Source organism: Sardina pilchardus, chromosome 10 (assembly GCF_963854185.1).
Source record: "Sardina pilchardus chromosome 10, fSarPil1.1, whole genome shotgun sequence".
Lineage (NCBI taxonomy): Eukaryota > Metazoa > Chordata > Actinopteri > Clupeiformes > Clupeidae > Sardina > Sardina pilchardus.
The window spans coordinates 444700-459088 of NC_085003.1; the positions used below are offsets into that span (position 1 = coordinate 444700).

General features: G+C 40.7%; 1 protein-coding gene across 2 annotated transcripts in view; it reads right to left on the reverse strand.

The window, feature by feature from the left end:
- Positions 1 to 14389, reverse strand: part of cep41 (centrosomal protein 41) — an 88991-nt gene that overhangs the window by 30591 nt on the left and 44011 nt on the right. For both annotated transcript variants that reach the window (XR_009940433.1, XM_062547675.1), the window contains exons 8-9: positions 5766 to 5935; positions 5534 to 5601 (exon numbers count right to left, since the gene is read on the reverse strand). Coding sequence is in view for 1 of the 2 variants with exons in the window: in XM_062547675.1 (XP_062403659.1) it covers positions 5534 to 5601; positions 5766 to 5935 (238 nt within the window). In the remaining variant the exon portion in view is untranslated. The remainder of the gene's footprint in view (positions 1 to 5533; positions 5602 to 5765; positions 5936 to 14389) is intronic.

Sequence of the window (14389 nt, forward strand, 5' to 3'; positions counted from 1 at the left end):
GGTACTGGGCCTTCAACTGGGACCGTGTGCTTTGGTAAGATGAGACAAAGTTAGAGCTTTTTGGCAACAAACACTCTAAGTGGGTCTGGCGTAACAAAAAGATGAGTATGCAGAACAGCACCTCATGCCCACTGTGAAGTATGGGGGAGGATCGGTGATGCTGTGGGCCTGTTTCTCTTCCAAAGGGCCTGGGAACCTTGTTAGGGTGCATGGCATCATGAATGCTTTGAAATACCAGGACATTTTAAAATCTGGTGGCCTGAAGATGGGTCGTCACTGGGTCTTTCAGCAAGGTAATGACCCTAAACATATGGCCAAGTCTACACAGAAATGGCTCACCAGACACCGTATCAAGCTCCTACCATGGCCATCTCAGTTCCCAGACCTCAACCCCATTGAAAACATGTGGGGTGAGTTGAAGAGGAGAGTGCAGAGGAGAGAACTCAGGTCGTTGGATGATTTGGAGATTTTGTGCAACGAGGAATGGTCGAAGATCCCTCTTTCTGTTTTCTCTAATCTTGTGAAACATTATAAGACAAGATTAGGTGCTGTTTTATTAGCAAAAGGGGGTTGTACAAAGCATTAACATCAGGGGTGCCAATAATTGTGGCACACATGATTTGATGTAAAATAATTATTTCTTAATGTGGGATTTTTTTCCTTCTAAATAAATGCACTTGTATTAAAGGTTGGATTTTACGCTTTTTTTCATTGTGGTCCTATATTATTTGGAAAAAAATGAATTTATTAGAAGCTAAAGAACACATCTTCACCAGGGGTGCCAATAATTATGGAGGGCACTGTATGGCTTTCCAAGCTAGTACAACTGTAGCAGGGACAAAAGAGACCAGCTGGGTGTGTCAAAAGAAAAGTCTTTTCAAATTAGCTTTTTCCCTATAGGACTTCTGAAGATTCTGCAAGTTCTGCATCTTGATTGTGTACTAGCACAGATTGAATTAATATAGTATGTGTTACAGGGATAGAACAATGTTTAGGTGGAATTGGACATACATTTTTTTTATTTTTTGTTTACTAAAATTTCTTTGTGGCCTTAAGCCCCAAAGGAGGGAAAATGTAGTAGAAATTTTGGATTACTAACAAATCTTATGTTTTAGAAGTGAATATTAATGAACAGTTATTACATAGAAGTGATTAACATTATATTTTCATATATTATTTGTATGCTTTTCTATACATTCAATACTGTGCATCAACTTGGCTTTGTCTGTCATTTGCTCTCTCCATGTTACGACTTCCTAATAAAGGTCTTGCGACCCCCTTTTGTCACAAGCTAAGGGTATTCTGCCTGAGGCAGTAATATTAGGAAGCCCCAAACAGAGAACACGCTACGACAAGAAAATGCAGAGAGATGTATATGTATTGTATAGACTAGGGATGCACCGATCCGACTTTTTTAGTCTCGATACCGATGCCTGGGCTCTGCATATCGGTCGATATCCGATACCGATCCGATATCATTATTAAATATAGCTGCAAGCAGCAATGAGGGGCCAAGCAGGGAGGTTTGAAGATTTTTGCAGCGTTGGATTTGTCAGCAAATTTAGCGCATTGTCCTCAGGATGTGCTCTCAAGTCCACGTACCAAGTTTGGTGTCGATACGAGAAAGTTTTGCTAATTATAGTGCCCCTAGTGTTCAAACGTCACCAAATTTAGTTTAGGTCCTCAGGATGTGCTCACAAATCCACGTACCAAGTTTGGTGTCGATCCGAGAAAGTTTTGCTAATTATAGCGCCCCTAGTGTTCAAACGTCACCAAATTTAGCGCAGGTTCTCAGAATGTGCTCACAAGTCCACGTACCAAGTTTGGTGGTGATCCGAGAAAGTTTTGCTAATTATAGCGCCCCTAGTGTTCAAACGTCACCAAATTTACGCAGGTCCTAAGGATGTGCTCACAAGTCCACGTACCAAGTTTGGTGTCGATCCAAGAAAGTTTTGCTAATTATAGCGCCCCTAGTGGCGCTACAGCAATCATGGAAAAGTCTTGTTAATTGGTGGGTGGGGCCTTGACTTTTGCCTTAATACACTGAGCAAGTTTGAGCTTGAGAGGTTCAAGCATAGCAGAGATATTTGCATTAATGTTGTTGCTTGGCCCCCTTTAAACTCTTTGAGTGTGATTTACCCACAATGCTCAGCTCTCAATCGTCCAAACACACACCGTCGCAGAGACACCTCTGGTAAGAGTGGGCTATATATAGAGAATGAACTAGCAGCATGTTTAACAGTGAGTAAGTCCCTCTATCCCTTTCGAGGCTGCGGCATTACTAAGATTCACATGGCCTCCGGCTGAGGCACAACAGCGGAAAATCCCAGGTGTCTTACCACGTGGATAGACGTAGTGGTCATCCAGGAAGTCCATGGGAAAATGTGGGAAAGTCACCCCCCCATGACCACCATAGAGGAGAGTGTGTGTGCTTGTGTCTGACTTTGAGAGAGAGATGAAAACATGAACGAAAAATGAGATGACTTCATGTGATTATAGCACCCCCCTAGTGGTCAAAACACATGAAATGGGAGAGTGGGCGTGTGCAAATGGAACCCCCGCCCCCCACGACCACCATAGAGGAGAGTGTATGTGCTTTTGTCTGGGTTTGGGACAGAGAGAGAGTGGATGTTAAGAAAATAGCCAAAATTAATTTCTATTTTTTTTTTTTTGTGTGTGTGTCCTTGGGATGTGTTCCCAAGTCTTGATACGTGAAAGCCTTGCTGAGATGTAGGTTCACTTCCTGTGTGGCGGCTTCACCGCCAATTTGGATTGGCTGTTAGAGGCGAGCACTTCCGTCAATTGTTCCACAAAGCAATGCAGTAAGAAGGCATGGTCTGAAGATGGTTTGTGCAAATTTTGGTGAGAATCGGATGAAATTTAAGACCTGTGAAACTTTTTGGAAGTTTTGAACTTGGTCTGTTGGTGGCGCTACAGCAATCATGGAAAAGTCTTGTTAATTGGTGGGTGGGGCCTTGACTTTTGTCTTAATACACTGAGCAAGTTTGAGCTTGATAGGTTCAAGCATAGCAGAGATATTTGCATTAATGTTGTTGAAAAATTGATGAATTTTGACCTGTTGGTGGCGCTAGAGTTTTGGGGTCTGGAGTCTGTAAATTGGGGAAAGTGGTCATTGGCCATAGAGAAATATGTGTGTTAAATTTCAGAACTTTTTACTGTATGGTTCTAAGGCTTCCATAGAGATATGGGTTTAATGTCTGTGTGGCGGCTTCGCCGCCAATTTTGATTGGCTGTTACGCGCAAATTATTTTGTCAATTCTTCCAGAAAGCAATGCAATAAGAAGGCATGGTCTGAAGATGGTGTGTGCAAATTTTGGTGAGAAATGGAGGAAATTTGTGACCTGTGAAACCTTTTGAAAGTTTTGATCTTGGTCTGTTGGTGGCGCTACAGCGTTAATGGAAAAGTCTTGTGAATTGGTGGGTGGGGCCATACCTTTTGCCTTAATACACTCAGGAGGTTTCAGCTTGATAGGTTCAAGCATAGCAGAGATATTTACATTAATGTTGTTGAAAAATTGATGAATTTTGACCTGTTGGTGGCGCTACAGTTTTGGCGTCTGGAGTCTGTAAATTGGGGAAAGTGGCCATTGGCCATAGCGGAATATGTGTGTTAAATTTCAGAACTTTTTACAGTATGGTTCTATGGCTTCCATAGAGATATAAGTTTAATGTCTGTGTGGCGGCTTCGCCGCCTAAGTTGATTGGCTGTTACGGGCAAATAATTTTGTCAATTCTTCCAAAAAGCAATGCAATAAGAAGGCATGGTCTGAAGATGATGTGTGCAAATTTTGGTGAGAATCGGATGAAATTTGTGACCGGAGTAGCCTTTTGAAAGTTTTGACTTTGGTCTGTTGGTGGCGCTACAGCGTTCATGGAAAAGTCTTGTTAATTGGTGGGTGGGGCCTTGACTCTTGCCTTAATACACTGAGCAAGTTTGAGCTTGATAGGTTCAAGCATGGCAGAGATATTTGCATTAATGTTGTTGAAAAATTGATGAATTTTGACCTGTTGGTGGCGCTAGAGGTTTGAGGTCTGGAGTCTGTAAATTGGTGAAAGTGCTTAGAGTTGTGTGTAGAATAAGTGTGCCAAATTTCACAACTTTTTACTGTATGGATCTATGGGCTGCCATAGACTTCCAGAGGAGAAGAATATATAATAGGAAAAGGTACAAACACTATGGGTGCTTCGCAGCTTCGCTGCTTGGCCCCCAATTAATAAACTGTATACCTCACCATGTGGAAAAGACTAAAGGCATCAGGCTTGACTAAAACATTCTTTCCCTAACTAAACATTACTTTCCTAAGAAAAAATCACCAAAAAAGCACCAAAAAAGCACCAGCAGCAAAAAAAGCACCAGCAGCAACTTGGAACAGCATTCAAAATCATGTTCACAGTTATTACTAAATAATAAATCTAACTAGCTGACATGAAACTCAACAAATGCATAATTTTCTCCCATCAAAACAATTTTGCAGATAAAAATCCCATATTAGTGACATACATTGAAACACCCCTGCCAAAATGGTGTCACCCGCGAAACCCTCTATTTACTCATAGTGGTACGGTCCCTCAGTTTCCCCACGATAAACTAATTAGTTCACACGGAGTTTGAATGGTGGTAAACGGTAGAAGTTGTACGTTTTATCTAATAAATGAGAAGTTTTTAACAGCCAATTTGAACATTTGCATGTTTTGATACCAAGAACAGTTTAGATATGAGATGAAAATGACAATGTGTTTAGTTTGAGTAGCCTATTTTGTGTTGACTACACATTAAACGTGTTGCCTAAATGCAACAAAACGCATGAAGATCGTAATTAATCTATGACAAATGGAGGTTAGTATAGACATTCTTTTGATCCTATGACACAAATTTGGTATCTGTATTTATCCCATCCGTGAATTTAGACACTCATAGCACACAGTGAGGTGAGGCACACTCTAATCCGCAGCAGTGAGCTGTTTGCTACAGCGGCGTTAAATGGCTGGTTGCGCATCATGGCTCAGCCTTTTTTTTTTTTAAACGAAATTAAATTCGGATCGGTCCATGGATCTGCTCATTTTTTCCGATCCCGATCCAGCTATTTTGTTCATATCGGGGCCGATATCCGATCCAAATATCGGATCGGTGCATCCCTAGTATAGACCTATTATCTTGCTTACTTGGAGTGCCCGCATGCGTATGGCACATGGATCACATGCTATGTCCAAGAAGTGTCCATGTATTGTTGTATTGTTGCATGTATGAGGAGTTCCCAATAGGCCTACTTATTGACAGTATTACTACAGACATGAATGGCTGTAACACTATACTGTGGTTTGCAATAAAATAAAAATAAAAACATTTGCACAAAGCAAGCCTATCCACTTTACTTTGATAAGAGTGTTAAAATAATAAATCAAGGGACATTTTGAACAGATAAAAATGTGCGATTAATCGTGAGTGAACTAGGACATTCATGAGATTAATTGCAATTAATTGTTTTAACCGATTGACAGCACTAAAGGATACATAATTGAGCACTTCCATGGTGAAAGGGTTTATTGTCCGTGAAAGGGTTGCAATGGGATAACTTAATGCTGTATAAGGAAAAGTAAAGAAGAAATCATTATTGAATCAATAACAATGAATGAACTCCAATTTCTAAATATAATTCAATCAAGACAAATAAGCCAGATATACCAGACAACAATTTATGGGAAACCAAAAACATCAATTCAACAAAAACAAAAAGATATCTTACCACTGATGATATGACACTGGTCATATAAGTCTCGTTCACGTACATCTAACAATAGGTATGGACAATCAGGGTAAGGCTTCTCTTCAACATCTGGACTGGACCCAGGCATCAAATCAACAGTGTCTGGATCAGTTCTATAAAGGTCCAGTTCTCCAACACCACTAATCACACTGCGAAAGAAGAAAATCAAACTCTTTAATCAGGCTCTCTACTCATGTACATGGGAGCTCACGGACATGTACCCAGAGTGTAGCACTGTAGCTGACTGGCTGCGTTAGCTGCAGGTTGTAGCAACACAAGCTAGGTAAAACTAATCATACAGTACTTGTCCTCAAGAAACAGACATCTATGTGAAAAAATTCCAGATCTCTCCTTTGACACTTTGAATGCCGCTCTGTTTTTGGAAGCCTTATCCCAGAGTGCCAGGGATCTAGATCATTGTTGAAGATTTTTGTACAGCCACAGTACAGTGTATATCCTATGTTATAGCTATGAACACATACTGTAGAGACTTTAAGCTCTCAGTGGGTACAAACTGTTTATTTCTACGTGCCTCTGTTCCTGAGAAATCCCAAACTAAACAGTGGCTAGTTTTCATCAAAATCCCTGTTTGTTTTCTAGTAATGGAGATATAGCGTCTTTCATGAAATATGCCGGTAAAGTTTCCGGAAAGTGATCTAGCGAGACTGCCACCTAGTGATATACCAACAAAAATGGCCTGGTTTTGACCTGACGTGCCTGCGTCACTGATTCGACCCAAAGTGGCAACCATAAAAAGCTTAGTTAGGGCCCGAGCACCGAGGTGCGGCCACTGAAAGTGGCTGCACCGTAGGTGCAAAGCCCTATTGTTTTTGCTCAGATTATTAGGGCCCGAGCACCGTGGTGCGGCCACTGAAGTGGCTGCACCGTAGGTGCAAGGCCCTATTGTTTTTGCTCAGATTATTAGGGCCCGAGCACCGAGGTGCGGCCGCTGTAGCAGCGGCTGCACCGTAGGTGCAAGGCCCTATTGTTTTTGTTCAGATTATCATTAGGGCCCGAGCACCGAGGTGGGGCCACTGAAGTGGCTGCACCGTAGGTGCAAGGCCCTATTGTTTTTGCTCAGATTATTATTATTATTATAGTGGAATCCTCATACCGGAAATGTTGTGCCCTTTTTCACCAACTTGGCATGCTCTAAAACTCTTGAAATTTGGCAACTAACTGTAGCATTGATACCTCTACTGAGAGACAGACTCAGTAGCCTAGGGTGTGGCTCAGGGACTCTATAGCGCCACCTAATTCATTGTCTGTTGTGGTTGACACATACATTCACGGAAATGAACCAAATTTGGTGGACATGTGTGTTGTATGAATCTGAACAAGTTTTAAACATTAAACTATATAGTGAATCTTAGAAGAATTTGAGTTATGATTATGATTATGATTTTTGCACATCACATATTTTGAAACACTTCTCCTAGACGGTTTATCGAAATCATGTCATATGAGCGCTAAAATAATCTTGAGGGGTTGCCCGAGAGGAATTGCGACCAAATTTTTTAATTTTTGAAGTATATTGAAATGGCGAAGGTTTGAATTATGGCGTTTTATTAAGAAACAGGAAGTTGGTGTTATAGGCAGAAAAAAGGTTATGAATTGGATGTAATTTGGCAGCTACATGTGGAATTGCTTCTGCTAGTCAGAGACAGAGCTCTGGCCTAAGGTGTGGCTTTGGGACTCTATAGCGCCACCTAGCAGCACGTTATCTGTTGTGGTTGACACAAACATTCACGAAAAAGAACCAAATTTGATGGACTTGTGTGTTATTGCTATGGCTAGTCAGAGACAGAGCTTTGGCCTAGGGTGTGGTGTAGGGAGTCTATAGCGCCACCTAGTGCATTGTCTGTTGTGGTTGACACATACATTCACGAAAATGAACCAAATTTGGTGGGCATGTGTGTTATTGCTATAACTATTCAGAGACAGCGCTCTGGCCAAGGGTGTCTTAGGAACTGCATAGCGCCACCTAGCGCATTGTCTGTTGTGGTTGACACACACATTCACGAAAATGAAGCACATTTGGTGGGCTTGTGCGTTGTTGTTATCGATAGTCAGAGATAGAGCTCTGGCCTAGGGTGTGGCTTAGGGACTCTACAGCACCACCTAGCGTGTTGTTTGTTGTGGTTGACACATACATTCAGGAAAATTGACCAAATTTGGTGGGCATGTGTGTTGCTCATGCATATGCCCACCAACACGCACATGTTGCTTTGTTAGATTCTGAAATGTCACAGGTCTCCGCACCGCAGGTGCTCGGGCCCGCCATCGCAGCTTGCGGCTATATTTATTAGGGCCCGAGCACCGAGGTGCGGCCACTGAATTAAAAGAAACAGGATGTTGGCGTTATAGGCAGAAAACAGTGACTGATTTGGATCAAATTAAATGGAGTATTAGTTAGTGTGTTTGTAGTGACAGTCATATACAAGTTTTGATGTGGCATTAATTCTGTCACTCAATAGCGCATTAATGATCGTGGTTGACACATAGTTTTACCTAAAATATTATGAAGTGAGTTTACAAATATTAATACTCGTATGAACCTATGCTGAAATTTTGACGTTAACTACATTAACAGAAAGTGAGTTATTTAGGTTTTCATATGACTATGGTCTCTCCTATCCACTCCTTGCTGCCCGCGCGTGTTACACACAGAACTACTTTCAAACACACACACATTACACACGCGCAAGCTTCACAGAGAACTGCATTCAAACACACTAACATTACACACGCCAGCTTCCCAGAGAGACACGCACACACACATCCTCACCCTTCCCCCGTTTGCCTCTGCCCTCCCTCTCTCTCTCTCCGTCTCCCTATCTTAGCCCCATGACCCCCCTCTTTCGCATGCCCCCCCACACACATACACACTCTCTCACTCCCTTCCCATCCCCCATGTCTCTGTGTCCCAGCCCCTTTCTCTCCCTTCCTGATATGAGTAAAAATCAAGACAATAAATGGCCAAGTCAAGAAAGACAGTGTGATGCAAAGTAAAAGGTAAAGAAAAGATCTTTTTCATAATGATTTTATTTAAATTTGGGTTATATATTGTATGCATGTTATGCAGTGGTAGTAAGGAGGCAAACAGGTGATAACCCAATTTGAGGATGAGAGAAGGCACCACAATCCTGTAACTTATTCGCAATGTGTGTGTGTGTGACAACACGTTGGTTAAGAGATCTGAAACATTCCTTATAGTAGGGGGTATAAAAGGGCCTAATCGTTACGCGTCGGATAGAAGCACCAAAATTGGTACAGACACTCTTTATGATGTATCTCATCATATCAGAAGGGGTGCCCCAAATTTCTGGTTCATTTAGGTCATTTTTAAAGGGAAAATCCAAGATGGCTGCCAGAAACAGCCTTAGGATAATAAAACATTGCATAGTTTGGGCATCTTGATGTATTCTGCTACTTTATCATTTCACATTTAATATATAGAGATGGTTAGCAAATAATTTATGCAAGATAACCCATGTAAACAATCTTACATGTCTATTATACAACTTTAAAGTGGAAAAACAGGCTTAAAATGGTCAGAATGGCATGACTCCCCCAGTGAATCCCCACCTGAGTAGGTAATTATTCATTTATGCATAACATTAATATTCTTAAAAACTTTTGGAAGAATCACTTAATCATTTTCAAAAGACAGCTCATTGTTTAATTGTCCACATGAGCAGAGATCTAGCCCTAAATAGGAACACAACTCATGTTATGCTAGCGTTAGCATTAGCATTAGCCAATGTAGACCCACCAGCTGGGTTGAGTTAAAGCTGGGCAAACAAAGGTATTCCTTGGCTAATTGTGTCCCTGTGATCACTTGGGGTCTTTTTGTTGCGTATTTGTGCCCTTTGGATCTTCCTGGGGGGTATTGTCGTATTCTTTCGGGAATAATGTTATAGGAACTATGAAATTTAGATTTGTACTACAGTAATGGTAGCCAGCTAGTACTAAGGTGTGTAAAATGTACATTGAGTAAGGCTGTGTCTCATTACACTTACTTCCGTCAGTACACTGCTAATGTGCACTGACCACTTACTGCCGTAGTGCTCACTTTTGATGGTTAGTACTGTCCCAAAAGGGGCCTTCCCCAAACTTCCCACAAAGGTGGGAGCATGAAACATTCTAAAATCTCTCGGTTAAATGCTGAAGCATTCAAAGTTCCTTTCACTGGAACTAAGGGACCAAGCCCTGTGCACCAGTGCACAAAGCAAGGTCCATAAATGCATTGATGACAGAGATTGGTGTGGATGAACTGGACTGGCCTGCACAGGGTCCAGTGTGTGACCTCACAAATGTGCTTCTGAAAGAATGGTAAAAAAAATCCCATAAACACACTGTGGAAAGTCTTCCCTGAAGCTGCAAAGGGTGGACCGACATCATATTAAACCCTATGGATTAAGAATGGGATGTGACTGAAATTCATATGTGAGTCAAGGCAGGTGACCAAATACTTTTGGCAATTAGTGTACAGTACTTAGGTTGCTTTTTGTATAGGGCAAATCTTTCAGGAAATACACATCAATAGTGTTTTCAAAACCTTGAGGAAAAGAGCAAGTTCGGCTCTCCCAGGTTTTCTCTCTTTTTCAGGTTGTGATACAACCTTTAGGGCAAAAAGTCAGCATGGGCTCTATGGAAATAATCCAGAAGTAACAGGTGCCTTCACTGCTATGACATTAAATCTTTTTCAATTACTTAACCAGGAAACAAACATATTTTCATTGCTGGAGGTACACTTTTGTTCTTTACGATCAATCTTGAAAAATTCAATGATCTCAGGAAGGATTTGTTTTCTCAAAAATGTCTCTCAATGGAAAATACCCCTACCACACAGGCTGCACTGATCCAGCATTCAAATAGTGCAGTGTACCAAGCTAGCATTTGGTCCAAAGGTCTGCAAGCTATCCAGTCAGTGCTTTCTCCTGAAAAATATGGATGGACTAAATTAGATGATTCTTGGACACCTTTATGGACACTTTTACCAGAGGCAGCGAAAGTATGTAAAGAACTTCTTAATGTGACAGCAAAGCTGAGCCTCTCTGCCGAGTGCCGAGTGCCGATGCCAGGATGCTGGGTTGCCTTGCACAGCATTATGCCAATGTGCTGGAGCATGTGAATAGATTAAAATATGCAGTATGTAGGCTATGACTAATGTACTACTGTAATCTAGTGTGGTGTCATACTATGTCTTACAAAGCTACAGGGGACATGTGTGCATAATTTTATGATTTTATGAGATCTGCCTGAGGTGCTTCTCTGTGTTTACAGTATCCTTGAGATAGTTAGTGGATATATAGGTAGCCATAGTGTATTTCTTTTCATAATTTCTTTTCTTTTAAGACAGTTCTTCTTACCCTAGATAACCCCAGATATTTGGGGCATTCCTTCTAGGATGTCTTAGGATCACCCAAGGAACATACCCAATTTTAGGTTGTTTGGATGGTCTTTGAATTAGCTGCCAATTATGTGGTGGGCACGACCTTAGCGCAACCTTTTTCAATTTCTTTAAAAACTCACTACCTGTTAGAGATAGTTTTGGGCACCCCTTCTAGGATGTCTTAGGGCTAATTCGTCTTTTTATCTATCCTTCCTTCCTTCCTCGGTTCTCCGGCTTGTTCCCACTGATCTATAAAGAACACTAGATATACTATCCCATTGTTGCTGCCCCATCATTCTTTATCTAGGAAGGAAGGAAGGGAGGATATGAAAAGATGAATGAGAAGAGCCTTAAGGATCACCCAAGGAACACCAAATTTCAAGTTTATTAGAGGTTATTTAGGTGGCATTTGAAATAGCTGACAATTTTGTGGCGAGCAGCACTGCCTTTTTCAATTTCTTTAAAAACTCACTTCCTGTTAGAGACATATTGGACACTCCTTCTAGGATGTCTTAGGATCACCCAATGAACACCAACTTTCAGGCTTTTTAGGGGTTGTTTAGATGGTCTTTGAACTAGCTGCCAATTTTGTGGCGGGCAGTACAGCCTTTTCCAATAGTTTTTGAATCAGCTATCAATTGTATTGGCGGCCATTTTGAATTTCTTCAAAATCTCACTTCCTGTTTGAGATATTTTTGGGCACCCCTTCTGGGATGTCTTAGGATCACCCAAGGAAAATGTATACCAAATGTCAAGCTTTTTAGAGGTTGTTTAGGCAGTCTTTGAAGTTGTTGCCAATTTTGTGGCAGGAAGCGCAGTATTTTTTTGTTTTTTTCAAAAACCTCACTTCCTGTTTGAGAATTTTGGTGTAATCTTCCAGGATGACGTAGGATCACCCAATGAACATATGTGACGTTCCACGGCAAAACTAGTCGCTTGTCGCAACAGGCGTTTCTGAGAAAAATGGCCATTTATGTCACTTGTGCTAAAATCGTGGATTTTTTTTGTAAGTGTTTTGAAACAGTGGGAGGTCTACACTGTACGGCCGTGAATACATTTCGCCGAAAAACTGAGCTTTTGTAGTCTAAAAACGTGAGTTTGTTGAGGTGAGAAGGTTAGAGGAAGCAGGAAGTTAGAGGCGTCTCGTTTTTGCCGCTCTATTCCAATTTTTACGGTAAATGCACTCATTGACAACCACCAAGCCATCCGCGTGCTGTGTCGTTGATACAAGTACCGTAAATCTTGTAATAGCGGCGACCTTACAAAGCGTTCGTGAGTGTTGAGCCGACGGTTAACTTCAGAGGCAGATTTCTCCATTTTTCTATTGGCATGACAGGATGAACTGAACTCCTTTGAATGTTTATATTTCAGTAATATGACGTTCAATTCATTAGATATAGGTATCGTTTTGAATGTTGATTATGCCCCTTCCTGAAAACGTAATAACTTTGATTTTGAAAATTTGGACATTGTGACTGATTTCGCCGTGGAAGGTCACATACACAAAATGTCAAGCTTTTAGGAGGTTGTATAGGTAGTTTTTGAATCAGCTATCAATTGTATTGGCGGCCATTTTGAATTTCTCCAAAATCTCACTTCCTGTTTGAGATATTTTTGGGCACCCCTTCTGAACATGTATACCAAATTTCAAGCTTTTTAGAGGTTGTTTAGGCAGTCTTTGAAGTAGTTGCCAATTTTGTGGCAGGAAGCGCAGTATTTTTTAGTTTTTTTCAAAAACCTCACTTCCTGTTTGAGAATTTTGGTGTAATCTTCCAGGATGACTTAGGATCACCCAATGAACATATACACCAACTTTCAAGCTTTTAGGAGGTTGTATAGGTAGTTTTTGAATCAGCTATTTTGTATTGGCGGCCATTTTTAATTTATCCAAAATCTCACTTCCTATTTGAGATATTTTTGGCCACCCCTTCTGGGATGTCTTAGGATCACCCAAGGAACATATCTACCAAATGTCATGCTTCTATCCGCCGCGTAACGATTTTTCACATAATCTACTTTAAACTATGCAACCACCATGTTTACCCTAGCTACACCTTAGTAACCATATCTACATTATCTATCTATATATTTTTACATTTTCATGCAATGGTAATTCCTTGGAATTGCATTTCTAGTTATTATTCCGCTTACCAAATTCATTTTTTCTATTCAGCTTGAACCGTTTAACCTAGAAACTTCATTATAACGTTGTAACGTGGGTCTTCAATAGGGGCATGCTGCTATGTATTTTTCAACTTTATAACTTTTACACTTTTGAAACTATAAATTAAAAACTATTAAAAATTTCCCCATAGACTTAACATTGGCCTCTATGACATCACAATCGGGTCGTTAAGCAATTAGAATCTTATGCCAGGTGGCCAGCCCCACCTGCAGCAGCTCTCTGTCTCTCAGGCTTTAAGCATACAATCTCTCTGTGAAGACTACATATGTGACCCTGTAAAGCGGAACCAGTCGTTTCGGTAACATTTACTAAATTAAGTTATTGTGCTCACGTGAACGACCATAAACTAAGCTTTCCAACGATATGTATATTGAGGGTATTACACAAACTATCGCTAAGATAACCGCATCCAAAGTTGACATGGTTCTCCTGTCACGATATGCCAGAAGAGGAGAAATCACCTTTTTAAGCGGCGCGTGCACAACGGGAATGACAGCAAATGTGTTGAATCTTCGCCGGGTTTAACAGTCAAAACGTATGTTTTTCCATGAAATGCGTTCACGATATGAATTATGCGAAAACGTGAAATTCAACATTTTAACCCGGAAGTTTGTTATTGTTGATTTTCTCAAAGTAACGTTGTGTGCAAAACGACTGATTTCGCTTTGAATGGTCACATATCATGTTAAACTGTTTCCTCTTTCCACAACTGTTTCAAAATAAAAGTCCTCACTGCAATAATACACTATTAAATCATTTAACCATTGAAACTACTCAACTATTTAACTGTTCAACCATTCCAACGGTCAGTTATCAACTATGCCTCCAGTCAACTACATGAGACCTCCATGTACCTAGCAACCAACATAGCAACCATTAAAATTAAGCGTTTATGACCGTTTCCATAGCAACCAACATGATTATATTGCAGTAACTTCTTGTTTCCTGATAGTGGCCACCATGGATACCCTAGCAACAAATGTTTCAAAATAAAAGTCCTCACTAGCAAGTTAACTAGTT